This window comes from Leuresthes tenuis, unplaced genomic scaffold (genome assembly GCF_036924035.1).
Source record: "Leuresthes tenuis unplaced genomic scaffold, fLeuTen1.0.hap1 SCAF_8, whole genome shotgun sequence".
Lineage (NCBI taxonomy): Eukaryota > Metazoa > Chordata > Actinopteri > Atheriniformes > Atherinopsidae > Leuresthes > Leuresthes tenuis.
The window spans coordinates 16978815-17000707 of record NW_027325362.1 but is presented as its reverse complement, the minus strand read 5'-3'; the positions used below and the strand labels follow the sequence as shown (position 1 = coordinate 17000707).

General features: G+C 39.5%; 1 protein-coding gene across 1 annotated transcript in view; it reads right to left on the bottom strand.

Moving 5' to 3' along the window:
- Positions 1-21893, bottom strand: part of LOC140313157 (uncharacterized) — a 104152-nt gene that overhangs the window by 61788 nt on the left and 20471 nt on the right. The window contains exons 12-16 of the mRNA XM_072391151.1: positions 11307-11360; positions 9490-9525; positions 7762-7791; positions 7635-7652; positions 7096-7149 (exon numbers count right to left, since the gene is read on the bottom strand). Coding sequence (XP_072247252.1) covers positions 7096-7149; positions 7635-7652; positions 7762-7791; positions 9490-9525; positions 11307-11360 — 192 coding nt within the window. The remainder of the gene's footprint in view (positions 1-7095; positions 7150-7634; positions 7653-7761; positions 7792-9489; positions 9526-11306; positions 11361-21893) is intronic.

Below are 21893 nucleotides of genomic sequence, written 5' to 3'. Positions count from 1 at the left end.
GTGTGAAGTATGCAGTCACAGGGTCCAGTCAACTCCTACACATGAATATACTTCATAGAGATAGGCAAATTCAGTTCAGATGACCCTATTTAATGCATGACACTCCCATAGTGCTCCCATGACCTGGCAGACATTGAAATAACATCTGAAAGTATTGGGGAAGTGTCAGACACAGGCCAGGCACTGATACATTTGAGCATCTGAGCGACTGGAATCCATCTATTGCCTTCAGTGTCTCCACTGTTTGGTCAACTATCTCCTGAAGATGTTGTAAGGCTGAAGAACGAGAACTGTGCTCTGACTAACCATAACAAGTCTATGTAATGCTCAGAGGATGTGTTGACCTACATTACCCCTTGTTGAACATCAGTTTTTCATACCTAGACCACATGTCGACTCACACAAACATAAATCCACAGTAACTATAAAAGCCAGTGAGCAAGGTGCAATCAAAGAGGCCCTCTTAAAGTCTTGCCCCTTGTATTTTGTCCCTGTAATTAATTGGTCAATTAATTCATGTTTATTCTGGACAACTGTGGATGTAGCAAAATCTTGGTGCACTGGGACAGACAAGAGTCAGACAGATAAATCAAAGCTTTGTGCATCTGTCCTTGCATGTGCCAAACGCTTCCCCCTGTAACCCTCTTCTCTCCCAACAGGGCCTGAATGAGAGACCTTTTCATAGCCAATCAGGTCAAATCTTTGTTTCATCCTCCCTCCCAATGCACTTGACATTGACAAGATTAATTGCCTTGTGCTCTGGGCAAACACGTTACCTCCCGGTGTAATACAGGTGTCAAAAGTGTGCCTCTGAATTTTCTCAACATGAATTGAGCTGGAAAAGGGAAGAATTAACCATTCGAGTTTGTCCCACAAAGGGTTAAGGATTCCTCCTCCCGCTTGTAAAATCACACAGGGTGTAAATCTTGCCATAAAGTCTCAGCTGTGAGCCCTGCTGACCTGTAAATTCTTCCCTCTGTGTTTCTCTGTCATTGAGCTTCAGCAGGTCAAGCCAAAACTGTAACTACATATCTACATCCTGCTGCTGTGTTTAAACACTGCTTTGAACACAGTCACCATCACTGTGGTTAACAACTGTGTATCAGTTGTTTCATAGATAAACCAATCTAGTTGCATTAATTTGAACAGACTTGCATGTAAATCTCTACATATAGACACAGTAAGTCCTTCCAGCTTGGAAATATTCCAACAAAAGGTTTTTAAAAAATGTGCCATAAAATGGCTAAATATTTACCACAATGACACTTTGGAGCAAGACAAAAATGAGCTCAAATGAAATTCAAAGATTCAACACAAAACATTTAAATGCATGTATTAACATAACAAAGCTTTGGTCTGATGCAGTCACATAATGCATCAGAAAATTCCACACAAATCCAATCCAATGGGTCAAAAAGCCTTACTGAAGACAAAAAATGTACAACATCATGGTAGAGTTTTCTAAACTGGATGACAGGAAAACCTGCCGCCAATCAAGCTACTGTTACTGAATGCATTTACTGCATCACCCGAATCAACGGGAGCCTCCCATGGAGAACTTCTGGCAGGAAGGCTGGTATTCTCACCGGGGACTCGTTACTTAATAATCTCACACTGCAGGCGCTCTGGTAGAGGTCAGCAGTCTGCTACGGTAGCTGTTCATGTGTGCCTCTACCTTTGGAGCAAGAAAGTGCTGCCAAATGTTTCAGTCCACACAAACAGTGCCATTGCTTCTTCACTAAGTCTGTAACTGTCCACGTCTCAGTACTCTGTCCGCTGCTCATCTCTGCAGACACGCAAACTGATCGAAATTAATCTTAGCCAAGTGCATTGTATATGAATGTCATCTATAGTGTGGAGCCTCAGTTATCTAAAAGCAGCACTTGCTTTGTCCTGTGGAGGAGAGGCAGCTATGTTTCAGTTAGAGCATGCGTTCGGTTTTAAGAGTCGCATCCTTTTTCAAATTAGGTTAAATGACAAAAGCTATCAACTGTGCAATGCGGATGCATTTTATTAGTTTTAAAGGAGATGGATGCTATTGTATAGCATCTGACACTAATGGTTTGACCAAAGTGCAGCCACACGAAGCCATCTGAAACAGAGGAAAGTAGTGCCAAGTTGAACCTTGTGCTGGGGGAAAATGAACAGAATTTGAGAGGAGAGCAAATGACTTAAGTGCAAGATTACTGTTATTTTCTTGTCTGAGAGTAAATGTTTGACATGTTGTTTGCATCGAATGGACCATCGGCCTTTGTGACATGTGTCAGACAGAGTAAGAGTGAAGGGAGAAATCATGGAAGAAATGATGCTTTCATTTTTGTTCAGGACTTATAGACAGCTGTCTCAGTCATTCATCTCAGGGCATGAATGTAAAATGTAAACACCGCTATCACTTCCAAAAAACATCAAATACCCCTCTCTTCTGTGGACAAGTGGACTAGTCCAGTCGCCAAGCAGAGACAAGACAGACAATTTTTTCGGACTGTTTTGACAGATTATATCCATGCCACTTTAAAGAGCCCGACAGCTGTTGTTGATGTTACTTACATTCTAAGATTTTTGACATAAGAGAAGAACTGAAAGTGTTTCTAAACTACCATTACTGATGTGAATTGATTTAGGTCCTTGCTAGCAAATATTTCTGAAGTGATGACAGCGGATGAATGCAATAAGACAGCAGCTGAAGTTTTGAGACATGAATTTTCCCAACAGTCATCACTGCTTTAGAAATGAATTGAAGAAACGTTCTCCAACCCAACAACCAAATTGTGGACATCATGTTTACACCAATGTTGTTCTCTAGTTTCATTTGACATCCTGCATACAGATCACATGTCTGACTGGTCTCATGACTGCACTGGTATGCTCTTGTGGTGAGGTAACAGGTAGAGGAAAATGTTGCTCCATGCTGCTGTATGCCTGCTGTAACAGGGTAGAAATGCAGAGTAGAAAGATTATTTTCAAAGAAACCTTATGCACCAGTCATTTAAAAACCTAAACTGTAATTAACATTAAAATTCCTCTCACATTCAATTGACAATAATTTCCAAAGGAATCAATAGTTGTAAAAGCACAGTGACTTGGAAGTGAGTAATTAATCTATTGTACACTGTAATTAGTGTGACCACAGAGGTCCTAATGTAGGAAGACAGAGGGGAACTGATTCAACACAGGATGAATCACCTGTTAGTAACATCAAAGCCCTGTCACATCTCACAGCTCCACTCTGTATTGTTCCTTCAATAGCCATCAATAATCTGGCTGGATCATTTAATCAGTAGCATTGATCTGGAAAACTTTTTAGAGAAAATGATTGCTCCCACATTAAAACAGAAAGTCTCCAAATGGCTTTTTCCTCCTCATTTTGTGTACCATCATAAATGCTTTTTCACCTTTATTAGGACTGTGTCCTTTATTATCTCTTTGACATATGAGGTACAGATCTCCTGATTCCGTCCACCCACATATTGTGGTCGAGTTGTGCAGACAAATGTTTCTATGAGAAACTGGAGCAAAGCTACAAACGAGAGATACAAAGGACAACTGGAAGGCAGTCAATTGAGAATGTCACCCCTTACATGGTGAAAATTCTGCTGCAATGAGAGTAAATTCTCTCCAGCAAATGATACACACGTCCTCACCTCACTCACCACAGACAACAGTATGTTCATTACTGAGCTGCAACCCACCACCCAGCAACTCATTTACACACTGTGCCCAATTGTACTCTTAAAGAAAGAGAAAGAAAGAATTTACACAAGTTACCAGCCAAATACATTTGAAATGTTAATAAATGTATAATATCTTCAGTAAATAATTAATTTGCTGAGAAAACATCTGTAAACAGAACAGTAGCAAAGTTGTACTTCCTATCTGGGCATTTTTTTTAAAGTTTTCATCATCTCTACACAGGGACTGCTAGGTCTAATAGGTAAACAGTGCAGTACATCTGTCAGCTTCGTGTATTATCCAAGCCAGGGGACAAAAAAAACTTAAAACAGAAGAGGCCTTGTGCTCATTAAATGGAGACTTCAAATACTTTGCATTCACATAATTTATGTTCTGTAAAATTCTTAAAAGAAAATAAAGCGTTATTAATCAATGAAGAAAATCTATGCGGCAATAAAATCTAATGCTTATGCAGTTATCCTGCTTAATTCAAACAAGTCACATGAATAACAACATGACATATTTGTCATGTACACATCGCAGGACTTTTTCTTTTCAGATACATTTATGCAGAAAATAAGGCTTATTGTGTGAATAAAACATTGAAAAACCACCTTGTAAAGGGGATTTCTCACAGTAACTATCTATCAATCCACAGAACCTGCTGTCATGACCAGAGATAAACCCATGTCTGCACTAAACCCACCCACAACTCTGAAGAAGGGTATGCTGGGAAGGATTGGCACCACACAAATTAGCACAGCTTGGTGTGGCATTCTTGTGTATTTTGGAGTAAGGGCAGCAGTGTGTAGGTTTTAGTCCTATTTTCAGCAAACAAAATTATGCTATTTATCACTTTTTTTATTGCTCAGTGGAACTAAATCCACATCACTTTTGTATGCATATGAGAGTTTGTTGTGCTCAATTTTGCTGTCAGGCAGGCACTTCTCTGCCTTCCATCCTGCACAGGCATACCATCCAAATGCCAACACTAAAAAAAAAAAAAATTAGCAGGCGTGTCTTTCACCTCCTCCGCCAGTATGGGGCATAGCCAGCCTACAATGACAACACAGAGCTTTACACATCATTACTGAATGTGATGAATATTTTAGCACGTAATAGCCAGCAAGAGGGACATATCATTCTTACTGGTGCTCACAATCTTCGTTTTGGATTGGCTGTAATGTGCCTCTCGATTCAAAAGTCCTACTCTTTGCCAACCATTCTATGTCAGTGCCATCAATATTTTACAGAACCAAGTCATACACATTATCATTAATGGGAATGTGCAACGTGGGAATACATTCCCATAAATTCTTACTCATGGCTGCTGCCCTGACAAACTTAACTAGTCATCCATCAAGATAATTAGATAAGATCAAGATTGTGTGAATGTTAGACACAGGGTCACAAAAGGGGTTAGGTAACTGCCCTTGATATTCTCTCTTGCATATGTTGCTTTAAGCTTCAGAGGGGGATCAGTGCAAATAGCATCATTCTTCTTCCCACTACAGCGTCCTCCACATCTCCTTGAAGTAAATCTAGATGGCTTAGAGTAGTTGTATTTTCCTCAACAATAAATTGAGGGGGACAGTTTGAGAGATGGTCTGGCTTGAATCTAAGGCTTTGTGAAAGCTTTCCACTCCTGGCCATTCTATGAAGGTTGCAGAGGGGTTTATTTGCATCAAGATGCTCTGCATCATTTGTATAGCAGATATGGCTCTGTGTTAAACCAATAAGTTGCGAGCATAGTCAAGAATTGCTAATTGGGTGAGAGTCTATTGCTGTATCAGCCGGCCACTAGCTAGTCCCTGATAATGATACGTGTCCGCCTTCCTAAAATAGGTTGTCAAACTGCAGAAACACACGCTGGTCAACAACTTGGACTCCATGTGACTCTTAGAGCTAAGAATAAGCGGAAACCTTAGCACATTAACAGTCACCATGAAGTCAGCCAGCTATCAAAGACGGGGTATTAATAGATCAGAACTGTCTTCAGTAGCAACAACAGCACAGAGTATGGCAGTGCCAGTTTAATGCCTTGTGCCTGTTTATACCTCCAAAATCTTTAAAGAAACAACAAGAGCAAGAAAAAAGCTTATTCATATACCACTCGCATATACAGCAGGAAACCAAGAGGCCACATCAAACATAGAGCAACATTCTATGTCTTCTCACCCAATTAGGATTAAAAAATTTCAGCATTACACTGTATTCTAGAAGAAAAGTGCACACTGTAATTGATGCCTCTGACGCTCAGCCTCTTTGACACCCAGCCTCTTCTTAAGTCAGGTTGAGTTTAAAATAACACCATGACTAATGAGGTAGAAAGACAACAACATTAAGTCTTTGTTGAGCGGGAACACTTCTGTCCTAATTGAGTCTGTAAATTCCTTCATTCAGGTAAATGATCCATTGAGAAATAACACAAGCGATGACAGGCTATAAATTGTTAGGACTCTTAAAAAAAGTTTGCATAAACACAGAAAAGGGTGGAATTCTTGACAAACGTGTTCACATATCTTGAGTCTGCTGCATCATCTTGCCTTTAGCTTAATCTAAAAAGAACGTTTGCCTGACCTACTTATGGGTGCTCTGCAGCTCAGCCTGTTGTATATTTCATATTTTGCTGCAGTGGAGGTATATCTTTGTTTCCCTGTTTATGATCATTCTCTGTAAGACAAATAGAAATACTAAGTAGTGTGAAGAGCTCATTTTTGATCACAAGCAAGTCAATTAAACCAGCCACAGAAGGACACTCTCCACCCATCCCTGAACAACGCATTTCAGCCATTAAGTCAAGACAATTCTTGCTACGGGGCAATTTTCAAACCACCACGAGTTTATCCAACTAATGGTAGAGGACCATGAATAAATTAGAAATCCTCTTAACTATTTAGATGTAATCAGAAAGAATTTCCCATATCTTTCAACAAAGACTGAGTTTTTATCAGAGAAGAGACTCCTCCTTGAATTAATATTTCACCAAACAAGCAACTTTTGGTTTAGACAAATCCTAACACTTGTACCTCTAACCACAGTTTACAATCAGAGGTGACAAATAAGTTAATGTGGCATTACATATCATTTGAGTCAGTCACTGACATTGTGTCTATTTCAAATCAAGCTTTTAGAAACTCAATACTGCCTTCCACAGTCATCCAGTCAGACGGAACCATGTGTGCTGCCAGTCATACTGTGTGTGTGTGTGTGTGTGTGTGTGTGACCCTTTGACCATGGGTCCCATTCATTAATTGTCATACAGCACACCCTAACTGGCTCTTCTCTTTTTTCAGGCCCACTGCCACAGAGGATCTTCTAAAACAACAACAGTCACTCAGCTGCTGTTCCTCCAGGCCAAAGCTTCTCACTCAGTGCAACCACATGACAGGGCACACAACTGGGTAAATGTCTCTATTTACTCACCCTTTTGCCCTCTTTGCCCAGGTCCCCTGGCTGACCCGGCACTCCAGCCGATCCCTGCGGAAAGGACATGTACATTGAGAGCTGGGGACAAAAAGTGATGCGGGCAGAAGTTTTGTTCCACATTTTTTCAACCAGGCTAGCAGATTCAGAGCTTTTTTTTTAACTCATGGGGAAAAATGCATTAGCTTGGTTAAAATTGCATGCATAGATAGAAATGAGTAGTTTAGATTCTTAGGCATGCATAACATCTAGGTGACTTCACTAATGTTCTCTTAATAGGCAATTTGCAGCCTCGGTTGCTCAGAGCTTCATTCCATTACTCTACAAAGTATCTTGATAAGAAACTATTAGCAGGTTAATCAAAGTATATGCTGAGTTGAAGTTCTTGTGCAAAGATATGCTTATGGTGCCGTATAGTTGAACCCAACAGTACTTGAATAGTAAAAAGAACTTGTAAAACAAGAGCAACAAGTGAATATGAATTGTTAAGTTTAATTAGTGTGTGTGTGTGTGAGAGCGTGCATGCATGTGTGTGTTACCTTCTCTCCTTGGGGGCCCTGAAAACAAATGTGACAAATAAAGATTCAAGCTGGCAAGAAACCAAAAACACAGTCTCAAATATGTATACATGCCTAATTATTATGACATTTATTTAATGTAGAGTACCTTGTCTCCTTTGACACATTCATTATTGGCCTAGAATGCAAACAAATAATAATAATTAAACATTTCGATTCAGTTTAAAAACCTGACACAAATTATTCATTGCAGTTATTGGCAAGCAAGACAATTGGTCATAAGGTAATTATCCTTGACCGGGCTGACCTTACTATTTGACTCCTACAACTCTCAAGAAACCCTGCTGGCAACTGTCTAGAGAGGGCAGACAGAGTCATCTACCCTTCAGGCGGAATAGTAAACGCCAGGCTACATTCAACATCTCAGCTTTCAAATTTGAGACAAATAATAGGTGACCTCTTTCAATCGGCATCCACAAGTCAAAGACAGTTGATTTTTCCAAGGAACAGCTGAGTAAATGGCCATATGTCATTAGTCAGATACCTCGGGCAGAGTAATAAAAAGAAAAAGTTAACAAGGTGGCTGACAACCCAGAGAATCCTGCAGATCCATTTATAAAAAGAAACATTTTTGACCTGTAGCACCTTAAATAAAACATGCCTCAATCTGTCTGCAGTTGTTTTGCTAATGAATCAATTATTCATGCATAATGGTATAATGGTCTTCAGTTGGACTGTGAGCCCGGAGTCTTGACCTCGAGTAACAAGCAATACAAAATAAATCCACAGACAGCGAGCCGGCAGTACTTTAATAACTTCAGCCCACACTCACCAACCAAATTACTGGGAAGATGTGGAAAAGTTTGCTAAAACCATGTTTACTTTAGCGAAGGCTTGTTACTTTGCTTGTTATGTAAAATTAGCATTTGAGAGTAGCTAATGAATGGTGGCAGAGGTCTGTGGCTTTGGTAAGCACTTTGGTGACATAAAAGGGGTGAGCCAGCAGCAGTTGGACCGTTTTTTTTTTTTGTATTACTGCAGTGCTGATTTAAACTGGCAGGCTGATGCCCTCATGATGTGCACATAATTAGCTACCCACCCACCGTATACCTTTAATCTGCTGCAGCCTTCAACTCCCCGGCCACAATGCATTGAGTATGTACGTTTGCATCCATGCCCACGCATTTATTATTCATGGTGAGAGGTGACTATGCAAGCATATGTTGATGCATATATCTGCTGTCTGCTGACACATCTAACGCTAGTATGTGGAATTGTTTCAATTCAGGGTTATGTTGTGGTTTCTGTCTGCTGGGTTTTATATGACAATATAACAAGCACAAATACAGCCAGTGCAATATAAAACCAAAAAACATGGTGCAATTGTAATTCACCCTCAAGAAGATGGCAGGGAAAGGCTCCAGCCTAATAAGTGTATGTCTCACCCATGCAGGATACGGCCAGTCACTACCTGTCACCTCCCCCCCAAACCCAATCCCCAATCCTCCCCCAACCTTGAGGCTTGCAGCTTCATTCTTCTCTGCCTGGCTGCTCATCCCTATCCCTTTTTGGCCAGAGCAGAAATGCCCACTGAGCCTTTTCTATCTGCTCCGTCTTTGACCCCCTCCCAGGCGATGGTAATGTGACACAGAGACTGCTCACCTGAGTGCACCACTTTCCACCACTGTGGGCCAGATGTTTTAACTCTGCATGTAGCGCCTGCTCTGCCAAAAGGTTGCGGTATTTACAAAGCTCTGTATAGCCATTTCAAGTCTTACCTTCATGAGCACATTTTAACATTTCAGGTTGTATTGAGTGACCTTACATACTGTATATAGACAACATAATGAGATGTAAATGATAAAGTGCAGCTTACAGGCAGCCCTGGGGTTCCAGGCAGACCATCGTCACCCTGTGAAGGCAGATAATAACTTCACTTTAGAACATTATTTTCTTACACAGTTAAACCTGTACTAGTAGACATCTAACTTAAGGTCCATCTATTATGTTTGTGACAAAACCTAAAGGTCAAATTACATGAAATCAACCGTGCATAGCATTCATTTTTCAATAAATGCTCCGGTGCTATAGAAGACCATTAACTGGTATTTACAGTACGTCATGAAATGAAGCATGTCTGATGACTCTCACATCAGCAGACAACTAGCAAGTGGGTAAGAACTATCAAATGTGACGGGCCTTAAAATAAACACAGCCGTACTATATCATGTGAAAGCTTTGCAGCCTTAACAATAGAAATATATGATAACATTGTTTAGTGACTGAGACGTACAGGCAGTCACAGAAAGTCAAATAAGGAAAGAAGCAGATGCCTTTTTTACGCCAGCATAACCCAGAGTAAGCAATGATCTCATCCACTTTATCCTGCCTGTCTTGTTTTTTGTCTTTTATGATGAAAAAAATCTTGGACTATTGTCCAGAATTTCTGCCGTTCTACAGTACAACCCACCCCATCCCCCTCTTCATCACAGCCCACCAGGACTTTATGAAGCACTGTGCTGAAAATCGGAACATCACAACTGGCAATATCCTTTTATCAGATGTGGTTGAAAGAGAAAAAAAAAAGCCGCTTGTAGTTCATATCCATTTTGTTGTCTAAATGAATGTCACAGCTGAGATATGTCTGCTATGGGATATTCAGGGGAGTCATTATTTTACGCTGCCAAATCTGCCCCCCTCTGTCAGATTCAATACAAACAAACGCGATCTCCACCCACCATACCTCCATTCACTCCCCCCTCCACACACACACACACACACACCCCACCCTTCCATCCGGAAAATAGGATAAAATAGCCTGTGATTCTCCGTTGTCTTCACAGAAACACACAGACCTCATTATAACTTCAAGGCTGGTAGGCAGTGCATTGCACCTACAATTATGTGGTGAGTTCTATCAAAAGGCAACACCAAAAAAAAAAACTAAAAACAAAGAAGGCTCATAAGGGAGGAAAAATAAAATGGCAGGATGTATCGCAACTAATTACAGGAAAAACATTCCTTCTCATACATGGAAAATAATCCCACAGTGGGATGAAAAGGAAAAAAATCTAAAAAGACCTATATTGTCTCTGGTAGAACAGTTAATCTACTTCATGTTATTGATGTCAGTCAACACACCATAAAGCGGCAGTATATGCGAACATGGCTTCGCATCAATCTCCACTACTGCACTTCCAGTTAGTCTCAGGCCCCCGTGTTTAGGAAACCCACTCACAGCGACTGTACAGGCCATACATATATAACTACTGGACTTTTTATGAATAAAACAAACAAATTTATTTAGAATCACGACCCTATAAGTAGTCACAAACCACAAGGAAATGGTGTTCACCTCTCATTTTCATTTAGGCTTTGAAAGGGCAAGATAAAGGGATTTGTCAAGTATGTCCATTACAAACACATGTATATTGGAACATTTTCACTCAGCCAGGTTAAAAGCTGCTCTTTGTTATCATCAAAAAGGTCTTGCTAAGTTATTATAGCTCTAACAAAGTAGAGTATCGTTGGCTATATTTGGAGAAGCAATTATAGCAGCACTTCAAACTGATGGGCAAACACATTATCAAGGCAGGGAAAGCAACTCATGAAAGTCAAACTAATTCCCTGAAGCAAAAAAAAAAGCAAAAATAATCATAATGTCCAGCCCAGTGCGTTGGCAGACTCACTCACTTTGTTTCCTTTAGGACCAACTGGACCAACAGGCCCTGGGTCACCTTTCAGACCCTGGGAACAGAAAATATACAGCACATTGAGGCATATTTCCTTTGAGTGAGGTTTAAATATGGTTAAAAAAAAAACTCACCCAACATGTGTTACTGTATGTCAGTATGTTGACACTCACATGCAGGTGTAAGGATCTCAACTACTCAGCTAAAAGAACAAGAACTATCACTCACGAGATGCTAGCTGAGAGGTTCACAATCAGCTGGTTACACTGTGTCTATCCCTCTGCTTACACTCGTTTTCCTTTGGTTTAACAAGGACGGTGGTTGTCATTGCTTCTGAAGCTTGAAGCAGAGAACCTCTGGTTGGGATTGAACTACGCTGAGTCGGGCGAAGTCAAGCCTCTCGGTAGCGAAGTGCGGAAGCTGAGAGACAGCTCACACGAAGAGTGATAGCTGATGAATGAGGCTTGACACATATCGACAGGCTAAATTTGCAGCAAGCCTTGTTAGGTGTGACACATTTGGGCCAGTGGCACCAACTCTTTGAAATAAGTTAGGGGGGGAATGGGAAAGATGGAGAGTGTGAGCAGCCTGTAAAATAACTCAGAAATCCAATAATTTGTCATGGTTAAATTTAGAGTCAGATAGTCTATTAATAGTGAATTATATATCTGCAGAGCATGATTACCTACCCTTATCACATTAAGTCCTGCTACCAGAGACGTGACTAATTCATTGCCTATTCCCTGCAAGTCTTGTCTTAAACACTGTCATTCAGAAAACAGAAGCCATGATAATACTGGTGTAAAGTGACTGCCTGTATGGTAATGACAGCCATCCAGAAACAGCTTTCCCTTAAGCTGCATGAATTGTGAAACAACTATGAATCTATTTTATCAGAGTATATCAATTATGTCAACTGACACTGTCAGTAACAGGGCAGCTGTCTCATAGCTCTTCATGTGAGCCTAGTTCCTTATTTAAAGCATCAGCCAAACCACTCTGCAGGGACAATCTGACACAAGGGGATCCAAATTTCCCACTATTACTATAAGGGGTGTGACCGAAGGTAAGGATAACAAAGGCACGAAGGGTGTAAAATCCAATGTTTGTAAAGTTTTTATTAATCAATGGCTTTTGAGATCTTGTTTTGTAATTCCAATGAAAAGAGCCCAGCAATATTGTATCTTCTTACAATTGTGATTCTCCACAGTTAGTTTGAGAAAATAACCATTTTTTGAGTTTGAGAACAGAGGGTATTTGCAGACGTCTATGATTGCACTATAGCACCTTGTTCACTTTTTGTTTACCTGGTATTTTCACATATCTCTTGTCATTACGAGAGTCAGATTTAGAAAGTAACTCCACCTTTTCAGCGTTGTTCAGAGATTAACACAGCGGCGATCCAAATCTCTTATCTGAATCGATTACAACTCCTTTCATCGCTCGTCTCCACTCACACGAGCCACCATTCATGAACTATTCCTAAAACAATCGGTCTTTGTTGTCTTCGTGCAGATTATCTAACCTAGTGTAAAATCTATTCGTCACATTCTTTATGTCCATATGTCTAACGTTACAGAAAGACACCTGAAAATACTTGTCGAGAATCATGCCATCTTTGATTTATTCAGTAAATAATAAATAAGCTTGTCATAGTAATGACAAACTACTGAGTAACTAGTTGGTATGGGTTTTCACTTCACTTGAAGGTACACAAAAACAGAAGGTAATGGTAAAGTAATGAGAAGCAACTGGGGAGCTAGTGAGCCTTTACTTCACTTAGGGGGGAAATAAAATGCGCTCAGTGTTTGATGACAGAGTAAATCAGGAAAAAGTCAGAGTGTGAATAATTTGCAGACATAAATAAACCCCCAGCAAGTTCAACAGTAAATAATCAATTACATTTAATAAAATTTAAATCTAAACGCTTGATTGGGATTTATGAGGGGTTCTTGTGAACAAGGTGCCGACTATCTGGCAGTTCCTCATTCAATCTTCATTACAGTATCTTTCACTGCCGGTTACATGAATAAAGCAGATTTACAGCAAGCACAGATATGCATTCATTTGGTTTACTTTATGTTTCATGAATATTCAGCAAATGTATCATTCAATTTGCCTGTATTTGTAGTCTGATATGCCTATAATTTGCTTGAACTGGCCTGACTGAGGTCAAGGATAAGAATTATAATTCATGCAATCATGCAAGTTTATAATTCATGCATAATTTACCCAAACTGATGAGACTTACAAAAAGCTGACCAACACAAATTCAGTAACTCTTTCTCCCCAGGACACTCCCCAAAACATTCCACACATATGTGTAAATTCTTAAACAATAGCGTCTGCAAAAGTCTGTCACACTGAAATGAAATGACTAATTCATATAAAAGTATTACAGTGTGATGCTTTTGAAGTCCTAAATATTTAAGTAATGTTTCATATTACTACTGTAAAATGGAGTTCCTCTCTGGAGCATCTTCTCCTCCAGCAGACTGTGGATCCAAGACAACATGTTTACAAAAGAGCAGACAGGAAACTGCCATAACATGCGCTAAATAATGCAACTGGTATAAAGTTTAGAAATTGAGTGGGTTTTTTTTTTCAGTCGCACATGTCCTCATTGGAAATTCAGGTCAGACAGAAGCTCAGTCAGCCAACAAGTCACTCGCTTACCGGAAACTGAATGATAGCTGCTCATCCCGTTTAACAGTCAAACTAAACATCTGCTATAGCGAGTCTGTCTGCTGGAAAATGTTTTCTGCAGGTAAATACTTGAATTACCTCAGTCAACAAAGGAACTTTACAGGAACGAGCCAGAATTAATTAAGTTGGCCAACTACTAAGATTGCACACAGTCATTCAGAAAACTGTGTTGTCAGCAGCAGAACCTGTACAGAGGAACGACACCGGGTGACAGAACACCTGAACTTGTTTATCGTAATGTACATAAAGACGAGCAGAGCAATTAAAAAAGTCAGCTGCCAATCTCCACACACAGCCTGAGCACACACAAGTGCCAGCAGCAAGATTTTTCTGAAAGTCAAAACTTTAAGGTAGTAAACGTCAGTTAGATTAGGCAGTACGTAGATGCATTTAACCGCCTAACTTTACTAAAACAACAATTTTTACATCTGTCATCTTATTTCAGGCTAAATTAACTGGCTACTTTACATTCTACATTATAGTGGGTGAGATTTTGTTTAATTCACAGAATGCTGAAGTAATTCAGTTCTCTATGATATATTCCATTTTAAATTCCTGTTTTTTTTTTCAGAAAAAAGGCCTCTAATTTATAGTTTATTGTGTTCAGTTTTATAGCTCTTGGCAGATTTTACTGCACTTCAGCCACTATAAGGTTTATATCCACTGTTTGTCACCATAAACCTTGTAATCCTGTTATAGAGCCTGCCTGGAGATAAAGTTCTTCAATATGCATTAAGCATTTATGTACAAAGGGGGCAATAAGTGCATAAACCGCAGGGCTGCTTTCAACGTGATTTGTATTAGTTTGATTTTAACATAATGTAACATAATGTCCCACAACACATAATTATTTTCATTAGCGTAAAATAGGAATTGCCACCGAATGTTACACACAGCCTTGCCATGCAAGCTGGGAAGTAAATGCAAATAAGCTAAAATGATTAATCAGCCAAGCTTTTTCAAAACAACACAACTTGATGAGTTACGTGAACAAATTCAATGAACATGTAGTGAACTGAATTCGTAATTTTAAGTTCTGAAAGAAATCTGTTTGAAAACAGCTAAGAAGAAAAACTTTCTTTTTCTCATTCTTTAACTAATCACAGATTAAGATTAAAGATTTTCCAGACTCCACCACTTTTCATTGGAGCGAGAGATTATTTATCTTTTTTCTTATCGCTGTCTACTGCCTAAGACTTTGGAGTCCTTATTCATGCCAAAAGTTGTATTTTTTTACAGTGTAACTTTTGGCATCACATATCAGAGCATATTTAGTTAAGAAGAGAAAACAAAAAAAAAAGAAATGATTTAACATTTTTTCTGATATCTAAAATCTTTGAAGAACTGTTGTATAAACACAGCCGTTATTTTATCCATTCATTAATCTTTGACTGAATCTCAAAGAATTTCTGGACACCTATTTGCATTTATCAAATTTCAATACCCCTTTGAAACTTGATGTCGACAAAGAATGGGATGACACATCACGTCAAAGACGAATCATACTTTGAAATCCAAATGTAGGTCCACAGTGTGTTGCTTAAAATAGTCTCAACTGATCCACACTAATGTTGTGTGTTCAAGAAAGTGAGAAAGGCCTCATCTCTGAAGAAGGAAACATCTAATGATCCCTTAAGGGGAAAAGTGCATTTTTTTCTCTCATCAAACCCTCCACAACAGAACCTAGTTAAGATGCTGTCCTTCAAAAAATGGACTTAGTTGTGAGCCCATAGGCCTAATTCAGGTGCACAATGGCATGGGGGGATGTAGGCTTCAGGGGCAGGATCTATATTGTTATCCTCTGTCGCAAGCTGTGGGCTTTGTTGCATTTGCAGGGTAGGATGAAGGGGCTGCATATAAGCTGGTGCCGGCTGTATGGCAGTTGTTCCTGCAGCACGAGGTCAGAACACTGTGGGGAGCTGTGCGCACTTGCCTGCTAATTACACACACCACTGTGTCTTGTCACTCCTGAAGCGGTGGGGCCACAAGACAATCTGGCAACTCCCCAGCACAAGCCAACTAAAGCAACCAAATAAACAGAGCCAGGGAAGTGGGGATGAACAAATGCAGCCTAATTATGTTTGCTTATACCTCTAACCAAGCAGAGCAGCTGCAGGGCAGGTCAGTGTCTGAAAAGAGGTAGAATGACTCCAAGTTCCCACTACTGTACACAATTCCTTTTTACAAACTATATCAAATATAAATATTGAGATTAATTTGTGGTGAAATGTTGTTATACTGAATGACAGACCTTTAAGGCTCAGGGGAACAAGATCTGTGAGTAACATAGATATCTTGAGTGCTGGCCGACGGATGCCAGGGAGGTTACAGCAGGAAATGCCTTTTGTAACTTTCCATTTACTCAGCAATACATCACCACATTCACTGTGGTGTGAGGCTAATCGTACGACACTGAGAACTGGAAAAGATAGCTAATTAGCATGTCTATTGCACTCTGAATAAATAAAACAATGCTCCATTGTGTGAGGATGTTACACTACACTGTCAGAGATCCTGCAGCGTAGAGGATATCATGTTGTATCTTTTTTTCTTTGACACTTCCCTCTACAGCCAAACATCCTGTATGCACCAATGTAACTTGAATTACCCACAAGATAACACAGAGTGCACTCCCCCTGTCCCATAGGAGGTGTATCTGCAAAACGATACTACATCACATGCTCATAGTCAGAATTCTGGTTTCTCAGGTATCAACTGGAGCTTTAAATAACATACTAGCTTTAAAAATGGAATATGAGCTAATTGCAGTAAAAGGACAGTTCTTGTAAAAGACTCTGTCACAGGAGTAGTCACAGCAAATAGGTTAACTGAAATTTTTAAGCTAGTTTGTTTGCAGAACAGATATTTTTTTCACATACTTTCTGTTGTTCCCTCTGTTCATCAAGTGGTCTCTTTTTTTTTACTCCTTAACTAATTGAGCATTACAACCACAATTTACTGAAGTTAAAGTTCAGTACATTGAATTTGGATTATTTATTTATTTTCAAAATTGAAAATCTTGTCACAAAATTAAACGGAACCAATAGCATTAACCATGACCTTTTGGCGGATATAAAGACGTCTTCCTGTATATCTATCAGTACATTCCTGTATATGTTTATACATAATATCGGTTATGCTCTACTTATACAATGCTCCAGAGGATCCTATGTCTTGTTACAGCAAATAATATCTCTGGGACTTTTCAAATCTCTTGGAGCTGATTAGTGTAAGTGATTAACTGTAAAGTCTTATTTAGTGGATGAGGCCCAACTTCATCCATTCATTTATAAAAAACACAAGGGATTCTGATTTTAAGCCATTAATCGTGGCCTGCTTGGTGCGCAGTGTTGAGCCATGAGGGCTGGTTACAGTCTATCTTTTATTTTAGTGTCCTGCCATCATATTAATCTAAAGCCAATACAAGGGTTAGGTCAAGAAATCAAATAAATCACAGAAAGAGCACAGCTGTGGAGAAGGCAAATAATGAACGGCCTATCACAGCATGATTTATGCTGTAATTTCTATGGAACCCTTTCTGCAGATAGAAAGATGAATACAAGGAAAACATAACTAAGCAGGTATAGAAAAAGGAATACTTGCAATAGTTAAATCCAGCATCAGACCTAAGATGAAAATATGGTGGATAGCTCTGAAGGTGCTGGAGTCATCCTGATCATGACTGCTTCGGTCTAAATAATGTCACTGTTAATACTGTAATTCAGTGTGGCAGCTTAGCTGTTTCCTGGAGAGAAAATCATTTAGTTTGGGTGAGTGAACGCACAAGTCAGAAAATGTAAATAACTAATCAAGTTACTGATACTGTGCTGCGTGCATAAATTGTGCACAGAAACTCTTTAAATCTGCACACAATATTGATCCTGCTGTAGTGTAATGCTAATACAGTCGAGAAGCAGGCAAAATACCACATTTGGGTTCTTTAGTATGGAACAGCATCAGCTAAAGGAATTACATGTGTCTGTTTTCTAGTATGTGTCACGTTTTGAGTTTTGTTTTGTCTTGTCTGGTTTTCGGGTTTTCGGTTTATTTCTTGTCATGTTTTTTCCCCTGTCACGTTAAGTTCACTCAAATCACCTGCTTTTGTTTCACAGCTGCACCCCATCACCAATCACCTCCCCACAGTATTTAGTTTCCAGGTTTCCCTCAGCTCATTGCAGAGTCCTTAGACCACCTTTCTCATGATTCATGTGCACGCTTCCCAGGTTTTGTCAGGTCAGGTTTTTGCCTTCTGTTACCACAGTCACAGTCACAGTCACAGTCACAGTCACAGTCACAGTCACAGTCACAGTCACAGTCATAGTCTTGTCTTGTTTTGTTTTGTCTTGTTTATTTTCCACAGTTTAAGATTTTTGGTATCCGGCTCAGCCGGGCTTTTTGTTCTCATTTTGAAAATAAATCTAGTTTTGTTTGACGTTCTGCATCTGGGTCCTCCCTTCCACACCACGTCCTGACAGTATGTTCCATAAACCGGACAGTTTGTGGCACGTGTGTATCCTGAACATCCAACTGGCCGTTCATACTATTCTTATAATAACAACTTTGTAGTATCCAATTTTACTGTTCTGGTTCACTGCTCCTATAATTATGTTTTTACAACTATTCCAAAGTAACCAAAAGTCAACATTTTTTCATTTTTAGCAATAAATGATACTACTTAAAGACATGTTCCATCACAATAAAAAAAAAATACAGTGTATTTCTTTTCTGTAATCAGTATTTTGAAAACTGCATCTGAAAGTGAGAGTTAAAATGATGGAAAATACAACAGCTTTCCATTTTGCTCAACATCATCAGGCATTTTACTCTTGATTTGACAAAAGCAGCTGTATTTGTGCTAAGCTGCAAATGCCGTAGATTCATCCATCGCTATCCGTAACAGATATGTGAAATGCTGGACAAACATGCCAGCCAGAGGCAATACTTCTATAATATGGTGGTCATTTCTCAACTTTTGTTTGTTTCAAATGATTCAAGGCCTTTATCAAATAAATCCCTACACGGTACAGATGGTGAGTCATGTTACTGTGAGACAAAAGGTAGCCCACCATCCTTACAATGCGCACAGATCAAATAGTTACTTCTAATGGCAAACATATCTGTGTTTCAAGAGCTATGCTCTGACTCAGGCTGTAGCAGCATACTGGTGAAACATGGAATTGTCACTTTCTACATTGTTAACCACTGACTGATTACTGCCATAAGAATGAAGGCTCCTTTTCTGGTTTACCTACTGCACACAGTAGAGACAAAGACGCCACTCAGAAACTTCTGCAAATGAAGCGCCTACGCACACTTTTGAGACAACCTTACTCATCTAAGCTTAAAAAGACAAAACTTTTCCTCTGCATTAACATAGGGTTATGAACCCCCCCAAATGATGATGAATATTTCAAGTATTCATAAACACCTGACTCATTTTGATTTGTATACCAGCAACAGCTGAATTTGACAGAGGATTGACCCTTTTCTTCTGAAAGAGGACTGTGTAAATTCTTGAGCAGCTGCTTTACTTTCTGTCTCTTTCTCTGCACAGTGAACAAGCCTCCAGCTGTCTCCAGTTTATGTACCACTGATATCAAGACAAGTGAAGCCCAGGCGGAACCAGTAACTGAAGAGCTATGTCACACTTTATTGCTGATTGCTGTAGGCCCCAGTAGCAATCAGTAAATACCGTGCATGATCCAGGGAATCGTGTACATTCATTCACAGCCTTCCATTACGGTCTGTGTGATGTTATGACTACAAATCAGTCAGTCTTTGATGTGAGTGAAGTTAATTTCTAGTTAGGTGGTCTCGCTCTCCTTCTAATTCCTATGTAAATAAACTTGATTATGTCATTCATATGCAAATGTTCCCATGGCGTCAACTGGCTTTTCAAGATGTCAGTAGCTACTTACGTTGGAGCAAAGGAACCCATGTTGTTTGTGGGGGGACAAACTAATGCTGAGTTTACACTCAATACCAATTCACTGTTTTTTTTACCCCTTTCCACCTTAATTGGTCTACTGCTCACTTGCCATTACTTTTATCTGGGGTGCACTTCTCAGGCTAATGCAGGGAAAAAACTGATGGAGGTTGATAAGAGAGGAAAGGATGTAATCAACAAGTAGAATCTATCCTGTCAAAGGTGATCCCTTATAGTCTGTTCACCCACACAATCGTTCATTTGGAAAGAACAACAACAGAAAGTTCCCTTAACTTCTTTTTATCATCAGCAATCACATCATTAACTAGACTTTTAGTAGTTCAAACTGTTAACAGTAGCTGAACCATGACCGCACCCTTTTTCTGTTTTAATGCTGGATGACTATCAAAAATTTTTTTTAAAGTAAATCTTAAGATATCATAGGTCTAAAACACGTTGAAAAATAAATATTCAAGAAGAAAAAGTGAAATTCCGCTGGATAATATCAGTAAAGGCAGCACTGATAACCTCATTAGAATGCAGTGTTCTGCTGGGAAACCTTGAGCCCATCCAATGCGGATGCTACTTTGACATGTACCACCCATATAAACAATATTGCAGAGCAAGTACACATCCCCACGGCAACGCCATTCCCTGACTGCAACAGCCTCCCCCAGTAGGACAAAGAGCTGTGACCCCCACCCCCCCCAACCCAGAGGACCTCAAATTCTGCTGCCAACATCCCGCTTTCCAGCCAAAGAGGTCCATAGACCATGTCCTGACGGGTCAGAGCTGTTTTCCTGGCACAAGGAGGATCAACACAATACTGGGCAGGTGTCTTCGTGTCGCGGCTGATGGCTGTAAATATTTTTTTCTCTCTTCTTTTTCTTTCTCCATGGAAGGGGGGAGCACAGATCAACAGTCTGCAGGAAGGCTGATTTCTTTGGCAGCTTTTTTGTCAACTTAAGGGGAAGAGGGTCATGACAAAAGTCACTTTATAAAGACTACAAACAGACCAACTGCACCTCTTCCCATGTATCTACTGATATTTTGCCATCACAAAGGTCTACATATATTTTAATCTGTCACAATTTTACTCACGATGGTGCTTTAAAGTTCCTGAACACTTTAGGACTTATATATTTGTTCTTGAGGTTTTCTTTTCCAAAAAGACTTCAAAGTAGATAAAGAAAACTTGATTAAATGAATAAAACCAAAATATAATTCTTTAACTATTTGAAGAATATTCCACTATTTCTTAACTGTGATTGGGTATAGTATGTGAACCCTTTTCTTTCACTATCAGGTGTGACCTCCTTCTAAAGCAATAACTGCAAACAAATTTTTTCACTTACGGTCAATTGGTCTTATATATCTAATTTAAGCAATTTGAACCAATTCCTCATTAAAAACAGCTTCAACTTTGTATGTTAGTAGATTTTCTCAAATGAACTGTTCGCTTCATATTTTTCTACAACATTTCTATTGGATTAAGGTCACGATTTGGCCAATTCAGAAGTGATTATTTCATTCCCTAACAGAACGATCTGTGTGATTAGTTACTGTCTTGCCACACAATCCCACTTTCTCTCGAGATTCAGTTCCCAGACGCGTCCTGACATTTCACAATAGAATTCACTAGTAAATACAATATTCATTATTCCATCAATATTGGCAATCCATCCTGTAGCAAAACAGGCTCAAACCATGACACTAACACCCAAATATTTGACAGATTGCATGTGATTTTTATGATGGGTGCAGTGTCTTCCTTTCTCCTTCCTACTCTCAACCAAAAAGTTCTATTTTTGTCTCACCCGTTTACAAAACTTGCATCAGCCTTTTGTGGAGAGGCCTTGAGTTGCTCTTAAGTTAAAAGGAGCCGATGATGTCCAAACATTTTAGAGCTCTTTTCCAGCCTGAAAAAGCATCAAGACCTCTTTTTTTCTGAGGTCC